The 12,499-nt window shown below is 42.8% G+C and overlaps 1 protein-coding gene across 1 annotated transcript in view; it reads left to right on the forward strand.

Annotated features, from left to right (window-relative positions):
• The window catches only part of LOC122558127 (mucin-6-like), a 187,827-nt gene that overhangs the window by 46,086 nt on the left and 129,242 nt on the right, over positions 1–12,499 (forward strand). The window contains exon 5 of the mRNA XM_043706446.1: positions 4,273–4,399. Coding sequence (XP_043562381.1) covers positions 4,273–4,399 — 127 coding nt within the window. The remainder of the gene's footprint in view (positions 1–4,272; positions 4,400–12,499) is intronic.

Below are 12,499 nucleotides of genomic sequence, written 5' to 3' on the forward strand. Positions count from 1 at the left end.
TCCCCACTGATTTCCCTTCAACCCTATGGGTAGTGCCTTGCACCCTTCCTTAACGATTGCTGGACTAACCTCTCGATGGTATTCACCCCACCCTTTGAACAACTTTTACAAGCGGATCCTGAACATGACTGGGGATACTGATGGGATTAAAACCCGATAAACCCAAGGGCATGGTGGCTCAGCTGCCTCAGAGGCAGGCTCTGGGTCGATTCTAGCCTTGGACGAGTTTCTGTGTGGAGTTTGCATGTTCTCGCCATATCTGTGTGGGTTTCCTCCAGGTGCTCCAATTTCCTCCCATAGTCCAAAGATATGCTAGTTAGGTGAATTGGCCATGCTAAATTGCCTATAGTGTTCAGGAGTGTGTAGGTTAGGTGCATTAGCCATGGAAAATATAGAGTATAGGGAAGAGGAATGGGTCTCCGTGGGATGCTCTTCAGAGGGTCGGTGTGTGAACCTATTGGATAAAATGTACTGTTTCCACCTGGTAGAGATTCTGTGATCATGTAGGGATTCTATGACTGACCAGACTCCTGACCATTATCTTTGCAGCTCCATGACTGTTAATAGGTAACTACCCTGACTTGACCAGACTTTACTGTTGACCACTCCTTGGGCTGCACTTGAATGGATATCCTGATAGTGAGCATCCCAAGCTGATGACTGACTATATGTGGACTTTGCCTTAACTGATAATATTTGTACTCCCTCACCAGCAGTTGTCCCTCTTCCCCTTCACTGGCTAGCCCACACTCAGTATCTGGCATGACCACTTGGCTGAATACATGAGAAGTGAATTAACTGTGCAAACTGTTATTAATAGTTATAATGTAATTGGGATCACAGAGACCTGGCTTCAGAGTGACCAAAGATGGGAACTCAATATCCAGGATTATTCAATTTTCAGGGAACACTGATAGAAAGGAAAGAGAGGTGGGTTAGTGTTGCTGGTTAAGGAGCTGTTATGGACCAGGCCAGACCCCTGTCAAAATATTTTAAGAAGGTAGCCCAGACCCTAACTTTTTCTTATTTTAAAAGCAGAGGTGAAGTGGGTGTTCTAAGTGTGATGCAGCAGTATTTGTGCATTCCTGTCTGCCATAAGAGTAAAATAGGGAAGGTGGCTCAACCATGGCAAACAAAAGAAATCAAGAACAGTGTTAAAGCCTTAGAGGAGGCATATAAATTGGCCAGAAAAAGCAGCAAACCCAAGGACTGGGAGAAATTTAAAATTCAGCAGAGGATAATCAAGGGTTTAATTCAAAAAGAGAAGATAGAATGTGAAAGTAAGCTAGTGGAAAACACAAAAGCTGACTGCAAGGGTTTCTGTAGATATATGACAAGAAAAAGATTGGTGAAGACAAATGTAGGTTCCTTGCAGTTAGAGCAGGTGAATTCATAATGGACAACTAAGATGGCAGACCAGTTGAACAAATACCTAGGATCTGTCTTCACTAAGGAGGACACAAATAATCTTAAGGAGTCTTCTGGAGGATGGAGGATCTAGCATGAAGGAGTAACTGAAGGAAATCCTTATTAGTCAGGAAATGGAATTGGGGATACTGATGGGATTAAAACCTGATAAACCCCAAGGGCCTGATGCTCTGCATCCTTTAGTACTTAAGGAATGGCACTAGAAATAACGGATGCTTTGGTGATCATTTTCCAACACTCTGTAGACTCTGGAAGAGTTTCAATGATCTCCAGGATAGCTAATGTAACTCAACACTTTAAAGTAGGAGGGAGAGGGAAAATGGCAAAGTATAGGCCAATTAGCCTGACATTGGTGGTGGGGAAAATGCTGGAATCAATCATTAAGGATGTAATAACTGAGCATTTGGAAAGTGGTGAGAGAATTGATAGGAGTCAGCATGCATTCACTAAAGGGAAATCTTGCTTGACAAATCTTTAGGAGTTTTTTGAGAATGTGACCAATAATGGTGATAATGGTGAATCAATAGATGTTGTATATCTGGGCTTTCAAAAGGCTTTTGACAACGTTCCATTTAAGAGATTAGTAAGTAAAATTAAAGCTCAAGGTATCGGAGGTAATGTATTGACTTAAATGGAGAATTGGTTGGCAGGCAGGACACAGAGTTGGAATGAATGGGTCCTTTTCAAAGTGCAGTCTGCAGGGTTCAGTGCTGGGACCTCAGATGCTCACAATATACATTAATGATTTGGACGAAGGAATTGAATGCCGTATCTCCAAATTTGCAGGTTTAACTAAGCTGGATGGCATTGTGTGCTGTGAGGTGGATGCTAAGAGGCTGTAGGGTGACTTGGACAAACTGGCTAAGTGGGCAAATCCTTGGAAAATGCAATATAATGTGGATAAATGTGAGATTATCCACTTTTGTCACAAAAACCAGGAAGGCAGATTATTACCTGAGTGATGGCAGTTAAGGAAAAGGTGAGGTACAAGGAGATCTGGGTTTCACAGTGGTACAAGTGCTGAAGGTTGGCATTGTAGGTGCAGCAGACAGTGAGGAAAGCTAATGATATGTTCTCCTTCATAGTGAGAGGATTTGATATCGGAGTAAGGATATCTTGCTGCAGTTATACAGGGCCATGGTGAGGCCACACCTTGAGTATGCGTGCAGTTTTTGTCTCCTAGTCTGGGGAAGAACATTCTTGCTATTGAATGAGTGCAACAAAGATTCACCAGAATGATTCCCAGGATGGCAGGACTGACCTATGTGGAAAGACTGGGTCGACTGAGCTTGTATTAGCCTGAATTTAGAAGAATGAGGGGAAAGCTCATAAAAGCATATCAACTCCTGATGGGACTGAACAGGGTAAATGTAGGAGGAATGTTCCCGATGATGGGGATGTCGTGAACAAGGGGTCATAGTCTAAAAATAAGGGGTGTTCCATTCTGTAATGAGAGGAGGAAGAATTTTTTCACGCAGTTGTGAACCTGTGGAATTCTCTCTCACAGGAAGCTGTTGGGATCAGTTCATTAGCTATATTCAAGAGGGAGCTGGATATAACCCTTGCGGCTAAAGAGATCAAGGGGTATGGGGAAAGGGTGGGAATGGGATAATGAGTCTGCATGATCAGCCATGGTCGTATTGAATGGTGGTGCAGGTTTGAAGGATCAAATGGCCTACTCCTGCACTTATTTTCTATATTTCTGTGTTTCTGTTGTAAGTGCATTTGCTGTGCAGGCAGCTGGCACATCTGTAGATGTTAAACTGATGATCAGATGTGCTGCACATCTAGATATATAACCCCGCCCCAAATAGATTCCCAATTACAAGCATGGCAAGTAGCCTGCCTATGTGTATGTACAAAAGAGCTCATATGACAATACTGACAATGTGCTAACAGGCACAGCATGAATGCTGCAAGAATGCAAGTTGACACTAAGGTAGCAAGTACTAAGAGAACAAGTGAGCAGCCCTGAGATGCATTCTGTTTCAATCTGTGAGGTGGGTGCCTGTTTCTGCCCACGAGTGTCCCTGCTGTAGCCTTTCAATGCTAGTTGTCAGTGCACCCTGCAGTGCATGTCTATGCTTCCTGAGTGACGTGCACGTGCATCGGACACATCCAATGACATAGAACATAGAACAGTTGGCACATTAAGGCACTTTGGCCCTTAATGTGCCAACCTTTTATCCTACTCTAAGATAAAATGAATCTGCAAACTTTTCACTTTACTATCTTTCATGTGCTTATCCAAGAATTGCTTGAATGTCCCTAATGTATGATTCTACTACCACTGCTGGCAGTTGTGGCAGTTGTGACAAGTTGACAGATGTCAATTGCCAATACCTATGGATGAAGGGTGCGTACATTTTGTACCAGTGGAACATGCTCTGAGATGCTGCACAACATGGAAGCTGATTGCAGCCAGTGGCAAGCTGAAGTCACCTGCTATCTGCTTTGATGCTCATATTGAGATTTCTTGACATCTAGCTTGTTTGGTGAGTTTGGTAAGATAAGTTAAACATTAATGACGCACGTTGTGGAATTAATAAGACATTTAAGAAGCTATAATCCTCCTTAATTGGCAACTTGTTGCTGTCCAGGGAGAAACTCACCTTGCCATTTGATTGCCTGCTCAATTGCTAAATGTACATCAAATTTAGAGAAAATACAAAGGAGGTAGGAAAAACATGAAAATGCATATATGTGTTAGAGGAATTCCAACAAAAATGTCTTCATAGTTTTAGAATTTTAAAAAATTAATCAAGTAATACATTTTAAAAATCTCATGCATGTTGCCAGTGCTTAATGTTGTTTCATTAGTCTAACAATTCTTTATGATTACAGACCCATCAACGTACCATACCATGGAAATCAAATACAAATCCATCCTGTGGAAACCGAAATCAAATTAGTTGTTAAACAACAAGGTTTTGATATTGTTATTACCTGGGACAATGAAAACTTTCTGATGGTATGTAACAATTACTAAAATTTTATAATACGGATATTTCATGAAAATACCAAAAATAAGTAGACAATTAAATTTTCATGAAGCATTAATTGCTTGACTAAAGAAGAAACATAAAAACTCCAAACTACTCCAAACCAAGATCATTGACTGTGAATGACAGGATAGCACAGTTTTATAGTGTCATTCATGATATTTTATCAACTTTTAGCAAATAGTACTGTTTACCAAATTACCTTTCTTGAAGAATATGTTTTTAAAAATTCATTCAGTAATTGGGTCATGAATGAAAAAGCCAGCAGCCCATGCTGGCAACCTGAAATAAAAACATTACATTGTGCAGATACTCAACATGTGTGACAGCATCTGAGGAGAAAAATGCAGAGATAACCTTTCTGATTTGATGAAACATTATTGAATGGAAACATGCAGTGATAACATGGTTCTACGCCATCCAGTTATCACTGGACTAGTAAACTAGTGACCCAGCTAGGATCTGGGTTCAAATTCTGGGTGGAATTCAATACAAATCTGGCATTAAAAGTCTAAAGATGGACTTCAGTAAGGTGTTCAACAAGGTTCCCCATGGGAGACTGATTAGCAAGGTTAGATCTTATGGAATACAGGGAGAACTAGCCATTTGGATACAGAACTGGCTCAAAGTAGAAGACAGAGGGTGGTGGTGGAGGGTTGTTTTATAAACTGGAGACCTGTGACCATTGGAATGCCACAAGGATCGGTGTGCAGGATCCTCTACTTTTTGTCATTTACATAAATGATTTGGATGCGAGCAGAAGAGGTACAGTTAGTAAGTTTGCAGATGACACCTTTATTGGTCAGAATATTGAGTACAGGAGTTGGGAGGTTATGTTGCGGCTGTACAGGACATTGGTTAGGCCGCTGTTGGAATATTGGGTGAAATTCTGGTCTCCTTCTATCGAAAAGATGTTGTGAAACTTGAAAGGGTTCAGAAAAGATTTACAAAGATGTTGCCAGGGTTGGAGGATTTGAGCTATAGGGAGAGGCTGAACAGGCTGGGGCTGTTTTCCTTGGAGCGTTGGAGGCTGAGGGGTGACCTTATAGAGGTTTATAAAATTATGAGGGGCATGGATAGGGTAAATAGGCAAAGTCTTTTCCTTGGGGTCAGGGAGTCCAGCACTAGAGGGCATAGGTTTAGGGTGAGAAGGGAAAAGATAGAAAAGAGACCTACAGGACAACCTTTTCACACATAGGATGGTACGGGTATGGAATGAGCTGCCAGAGGAAGAGGTGGAGGCTGATACAATTGCAACATTTAAGAGGCATTTGGATGGGTATATGAATAGGAAGGGTTTGGAGGGATATGGACCAGGTGCTGGCAGGTGGGACTAGATTGGTTTGGGATATCTGGATGGTCTGTTTCCATGCTGTACATCTCTGTGACTCTATGAAACTGAAAAATCCATCTGGTTCACTAATATACTTAGAAATCTGCTATTCATACCCTACACTGACTCTAGAACCATAGCAATGCAATTGACTCCTAACTGTGCTCTGAAATGCCTAAATAAGCCAGTTTTATCTACCACTATAATTTGCCAAAAAATGAATAAAACTGTAAGTATCGACTGGCATCTAGTAAGACACTGGCAATGACAACACCAAACACAGTCCTGTTGATTCTGCACAGTCCTTCTTAACGACATTTGTGTGCCAAAATGGGAGATCTGTCATATATACTAGTCAAACAATAGCCTCACATGGTCATTCTTGTGGAATCATGCCATACAATGTCCCAGAAACACAATTATCATCCTTGGATCTATACTGTCTCATGAAGAACAGAAGTGGTGGCACAGTGGCAAACAGTAGGGATGGAATTATACTGAGAATCTTCAAAATTAACTTGTAGTGGCAGAAAATCTTATGGCATCAGATCAGTCATGAGCAAGCAAACCTACTGATTGCAAAATACTGCTTGTCCTTGTCCATTGAATCAGCGTTCCTTCATGTTGAACAGTAACTGGAAGAAGCACTGAGGGTGGCAAGTGTATGTGATGTACTTTAGTTAAGGTATTCCAATATCCATCACTAAGAGTGACTTGGCACCACTGCTACTGATGAATTGGTCGAGTCGTCAAGGGCATTGCTGCTAGTCTGGGACTGTAGTAGGAGGTGATGAAATCCTCACCAACCATCCCACAAGGAGATGCATCTCTCCTTGTCAGTATTGGTAAGAATGAGCACAATACAGTGGAGACAAAGTTCTCCCTGCACATTGAGAATAACTTTCATCATGGTATATGATGGTATCACCATGCTAAATAGTTTCAAACAGATCTAGCAATTCAAGACATCCATGAGGCACTATGGACCATCAGCAGGAGCAGAGTCGTACTCCAACACAATTTGCAATGTCATAAGGCCTGACATGTCCTCAGCTCTACTACTGCCATCAAGCCAGGGGATCAATCTGTATTCAGTAAAAAGTGAATGAAGGCATGTTAGGAGCAGCACTAGGCAAACCTGAAAATAAAGTATCAACCCTGGTGAAGTTGCAACATAGGACAGATGCGAGCGAAATGGATACACAACAAGTGAGAGACAGAGCTAAGCAGTTCTGCAATCAATGGATCAGACCTAAATTCTGCAATCCTCAAACATCCACTTGTGAATGGTGGTGAATGAGTAAACAATTCACTGGAGGAGGTAGTTTCACAAATATCCCCATCCTTAGTAATGGGGGATCTCAGCACAGCAGTGCAAAAGACACGATTGAAGCATTCACAACATTCTGCAGCCAGTAATACCTATTATGTGATCCATTTCAACAATCTCCAAAGATCCCCTGCATCACAGATGCCACTCAATTTGAAAATCCTCAAATTCCTCAAAATCTCCTAACTTTTACCTTAAAATTATACTCTCTTGTAAATATTTTTAAATTTAACTTATTTTTCACAAACAGTGTGTTCAGGGATGTTACTACACCTGTAGAGCAGTTGGGATTTGAACCTGGGCCTCCTGATCAAGGGGTAGGGACACAAGAGGGCCTCCTCAGATTACCCGTTGGTAATTGACCCGTTGAGTAAGAGAAACAGATGCTTTCTACTCAACTTGTCTATACTCTTATAATCTTATAAATGACATGGATGCAAATGTAGAAGGTTTAATTAGTAAGTTTGCTGGTGACGTGAAAATTGGAGAACTTGTTGATAGTGACAATGATGGTCTCAGGTTACAGTCTGATATTGATGAGCTGGTAAATTGGTAGAGCAATACTTGATGAAATTTAATCCTGATAAGTGTGAGGTGATGCATTTTGTGAGATCTAATAAGGGAAGGATTTACATAATGAATGGTGGTCCCTCGGGAGGATTGAGGAACCCTGGTGTACAAGTCCATTGATCCCTGAAGATACTTGTAGACAAGGGGCGATGAAGGCATATGAGATGCTTGCCTTCATTAGCCAGGGCAGAAATTATAGGAGCACAGAAGACTTTTGCAGCTTCATAGAGCATTGGTTAGGCCAAAAATGGAATGCTGTTTGCAGTCCTAGTTGCAACATAATTGGAAGGACATGATTACACTGGAGAGGAGAAGAAGATTTTCTTTAGATGTTCCTTCAGATGAAAAATCTGAATTATAAGGAGAGACTGGAGAGGTTGGGTTTGTATTCCCTGAGCATTTAAAATGCCAGTTTGGGTCAATGGGATTAGTATAGTTTGGTGATTGCGATTGGTATGGATATGGTGGGTCGAAGTGCCTGTTTCTATGCTGAATGATTCTGTATGTCTCTCTCTTATACACCTCGATCAAAGTCCCCCTCAACTTTCTGTACTCCAAAGAAGACAATCTAAACATATCAAGCCTCTTTTCATAGCTAAAGTGCTCCATCCCAAGCAATATCCTGGTGAATCTTCTCTGCATCCCTTCCAGTATAATAGTACAGGTGGAAACTAGAATTTCACACAGTACTGCGGCTGTGTCTAACCAAAGTTCTATGCGGCTCCATCATAACCTCCCTGTTTTTATAATCCATTTTCTTTTTCATCCATTCATTGGATGTAGGCATTACTGGCCAGGCCATCATTTATTGCTCATCTCTGATTGCCGCAGATGGTATTTAAGTGTCAACCACATCACTGTCGGTCTGGAGTCACATGTAGGCCAGACCAGGTAAGGATGGAAGATTTCCTAAAGAACATTAGTGAACCAGATGTTTTTTTTCCAACAATTGACAATGGTTTCATGGTCACCAATAGACTATTAATTCCAGACATGTTCTGGATTCAATTTTTGGCCATCTGTGATGGCCAGATTTGAACCTGTGTGCCTGGAACCCGAGTCTCTGGATTAATAGTTCAGTGAATATTCTATTGACCCGTCACCTCCCGACTATCATATTAATGTACCCTGCCACCTTCAGGGATTTCTGGACAAATATCCCAAGATCCCTCTATTCCTCTGAGCTTTCCGTTGCATTGCCATTCATTAAATACTCTCTTGTTTTGTTACTTCTTCCAAAGTGCATCACTTCACATTTACCAGCGTTAAATTTCATCTGCCTTTGACCCTCCCATCTCCCAAGACCTTTATTCTCGCAGTCAACCACCTGGCTAATCTTTAAGTAATTTAATGAAGGCCAGTATCCCATCACCAAGTCACCCATTAGTAACATAAACAGAGTATGACACTGATCCAGCTAGCCCAGAGATGGCTCCAAAAGTCAACAGAAACTGTTTTTAATCTGTCAATCAGAACTCCCTGAAATGAATCAGATTAACAACCGTAATCAGGGAACTCATGTTCTGTGAGGTCTGCCTGGCTGACCGTGTTCCAGTCATTACCATCACTCCCCCTCTAATCTGGGGACGTAGGCCTGTTTTTTTTTGCTGTAGCTTCTCCAGAGTGCTTTTCGCACCAAGTCCAGCTCTTCCGACTCTGCCTCAAATACTGGTGGTGTTTACTGGACTATAGTCTATGTCTTGTGCTTGGAGCATCTCGGAAAAAAAAACTTTATTTTTTGGGCAGTGATGACATCAAGGCTGTGACGTCCATCCTGTCTATCTCATCCTCAGAGATTTCTTCGATGCTCAATAGAGGGGAGAACCTACGGGTTCTGACAGCCTTGACAGATGTTCTGAGTGGCTGGGTATGTTTTGTTGCTACCGGTATGTGAGGTTGCAGCTTTCATGTGGTCTACATGCTTGTTTAGGTCCCTCTCCTATGTGAATCATATACAGCATGGGATTTGACCTCCTGTTGACCATGCCTCTTATCCTTGCAGGGCCATTTCTTTGGTTTCAATACCAAACTTTATCCCCTGAAGTAAACTGCCTAACTAGCTTAGAGGAGTCTTTGGGTACAGCATTGGTTTTCCTGATGCTGTTTCATCGTCCCCTGCTCCTCAAGTCTGGGATGATCAGTTTTAACCTAATGTGAAGTGTTCTGCCCATTAACAATTCTGTTGGAGCTCTTCGTGTGTGTACGTGAGAGTTGTTCCTATGATCAAACAGGAATTGGGACAGTTTGGTATCGAGTGGATTGCTCTTTCCACAAGACCATTGGATGATGGATGGTATGGAGCTGTCCTTACACGAGAAATGCCATTTGACTTTAGGAAATACTCAAATTCCTTGCTGGAAGGTTAGATCTCATATCAAAGTCTTTTCTCTGGGGTGGGAGGGTCCCGAACTAGAGGGCATAGGTTTAGGGTGGAAAGGGGATACCGGGAAAATGAGCCATTTGGATACAGAACTGGCTGAAAGGTAGAAGACAGAGGGTGGTCGTATTGGATTGTTTTTCAGACTAGAGGCCTGTGACCAGTGGAGGGCCACAAGGATCGTGATGGGTCCAATACTTTTCATCATTTATATAAATGATTTGGATGGAGCATAAGAGGTATAGTTAGTAAATTTGCAGATGACACCAAAATTGGAGGTGTAGTGGACAGCGAAGAAGGTTACCTCAGATTACAACGGGATCTTGATCAGATGGGCCAATGGGCTGAGAAGTGGCAAATGAAATTTAATTTAGATAAATGCGAGGTGCTGCATTTTAGGAAAGCAAATCTTAGCAGGACTTATACACTTAATGGTAAGGTCCTAGGGAGTGTTGCTGAACAAAGAGATCTTGGAGTGCAGGTTCATAGCTCCTTGAAAGTGGATAGATAGGATAGTGAAGAAGGCATTTGATCTGCTTTCCTTTATTGGTCAGAGTATTGAGTACAGAGCTGGGAGGTTATGTTGCAGCTGTGCAGGACATTGGTTAGGCCACTGTTGGAATATTGCATGCAGTTCTGGCCTCCTTCCTATCGGAAAGATGTTGTGAAACTTGAAAGGGTTCAGAAAAGATTTACAAGGATGTTGCCAGGGTTGGAGGATTTGAGCTATAGGGAGCGGCTGAACAGGCTGGGGCTGTTTTCCCTGGTGTGTTGGAGGCTGAGGGGTGACCTTACCGAGATTTATAAAACCATGAAGGGCATGGATAGGATAAATAGACAAAGTCTTTTCTCTGGGGAGAAAGTGAGGACTGCAGATGCTGGAGATCAGAGCTGAAAATGTGTTGCTGGAAAAGTGCAGCAGGTCAGGCAGCATCCAAGGAACAGGAGAATCGACGTTTCGGGCATAAGGCCTTCTTCAGGAAGGGCTGAAGAAGGGCTTATACCTGAAATGTCGATTCTCCTGTTCCTTGGATGCTGCCTGACCTGCTGCGCTTTTCCAGCAACACATTTTCAGCAAAGTCTTTTCTCTGGCATGGGGGAGTTCAGAACTAGAGGGCATATGTTTAGGGTGAGAGGGGAAAAGTATAAAAGAGACCTGAGGGGAAACGTTTTCACACACAGGGTGGTACATGTATGGAATGAGCTGCCAGAGGAAGTGGTAGAGGCTGGTACAATTGCAACATTTAAAAGACATCTGGATGGGTAAATGAATAGGAAGGGTTTGGAGGGATATGGGCCGGGTGCTGGCAGGTGGGACTAGATTGGGTTGGGATATCTGGTCGGCATTGACAAGTTTGACCGAAGGGACTGTTTCCATGCTGTACATCTCTACAACTCTATGACCAACAGCTCTGGGAGTCTGTGCATTCCAAAAGATGCTCTCAGTTTTTCTCTCGTCATCCCCAAGTCTGATGAATGAATTCCATGCACATCCACCATTGTCGTTCCACATGAACCAGCCCATGAAGGACTAGCATAGTTAACATGTAGCCGAGTCCAGAGTTTATCCGGCTATTCCCATGAATGTGGGGGAGTTGCTAATGGTAAGTTTTGTCCTTGTTGGCACTATGGACACTGCCCCACCAACATGGCTATGTCTGTATCCAATCCTGGCTACCCTACCAGCCATAGCATCTTGCCAACATCTTAATTTTGGAAACCCTGGATGGCTCTGATGGAGTTCAGCCAGTATCTGATAGTGACCTTTGCTTGCAACAATAATTTTTGTTTCCCACAGTAATATGCCATCCTATCCTGTGATCTTGCTGTGTGCAGAAAGGTTTCACTTCTGATTTTGATGGCCCTTTTGTTTCTCCCATCACCACCAACTGTTTCAGTTCGTTTGTATGGGATCTTTTTGTGTCCACAGATAATTATTCGAATTTTGGATTGTCCAAAGGAGAACTCGAGGTCCCATTAGAAAAATTACATTAAACAGCTGTTCAACCCTGATTGCGTCTTTTGTTTACAATGGGCTCACGGAAATGCTGCAGAGAACAGTCCTGGACATCAATGGGAGCCTAGGCACCGTCTCTAAATGACTGACTTCCCGCCATCTCTCTCTCTTCCCCAACACTTTTCCTGGAGTTCTACATAGGGGTGAACCCTAAACCCTACCTTCACCAGATATTCTCTTTAGCATTGTCCTGCACAGGGCAGAGCAGGAACTTGTCAAAACGTTGTGTCTGTCTGTGTACGAGTGCTATTTGGAGACTTACCCCACAAAGGCAGCAGCAGTCTTATTGTTGGTGGCAGTCCAACTGCCCCAGTGTTTGGAGGGAGGGGTGGTCGACGGGCATGGGCGCATGGGGAGTCAGATGGTGGGGGAGAGGTGGACGGGGGTGCAGTGCTAGCCAGGGTTGGCTGGACAGAGGGTGGTGTCGGGGGCGGTGGGGTGT

Source organism: Chiloscyllium plagiosum, chromosome 16 (assembly GCF_004010195.1).
Source record: "Chiloscyllium plagiosum isolate BGI_BamShark_2017 chromosome 16, ASM401019v2, whole genome shotgun sequence".
NCBI lineage: Eukaryota > Metazoa > Chordata > Chondrichthyes > Orectolobiformes > Hemiscylliidae > Chiloscyllium > Chiloscyllium plagiosum.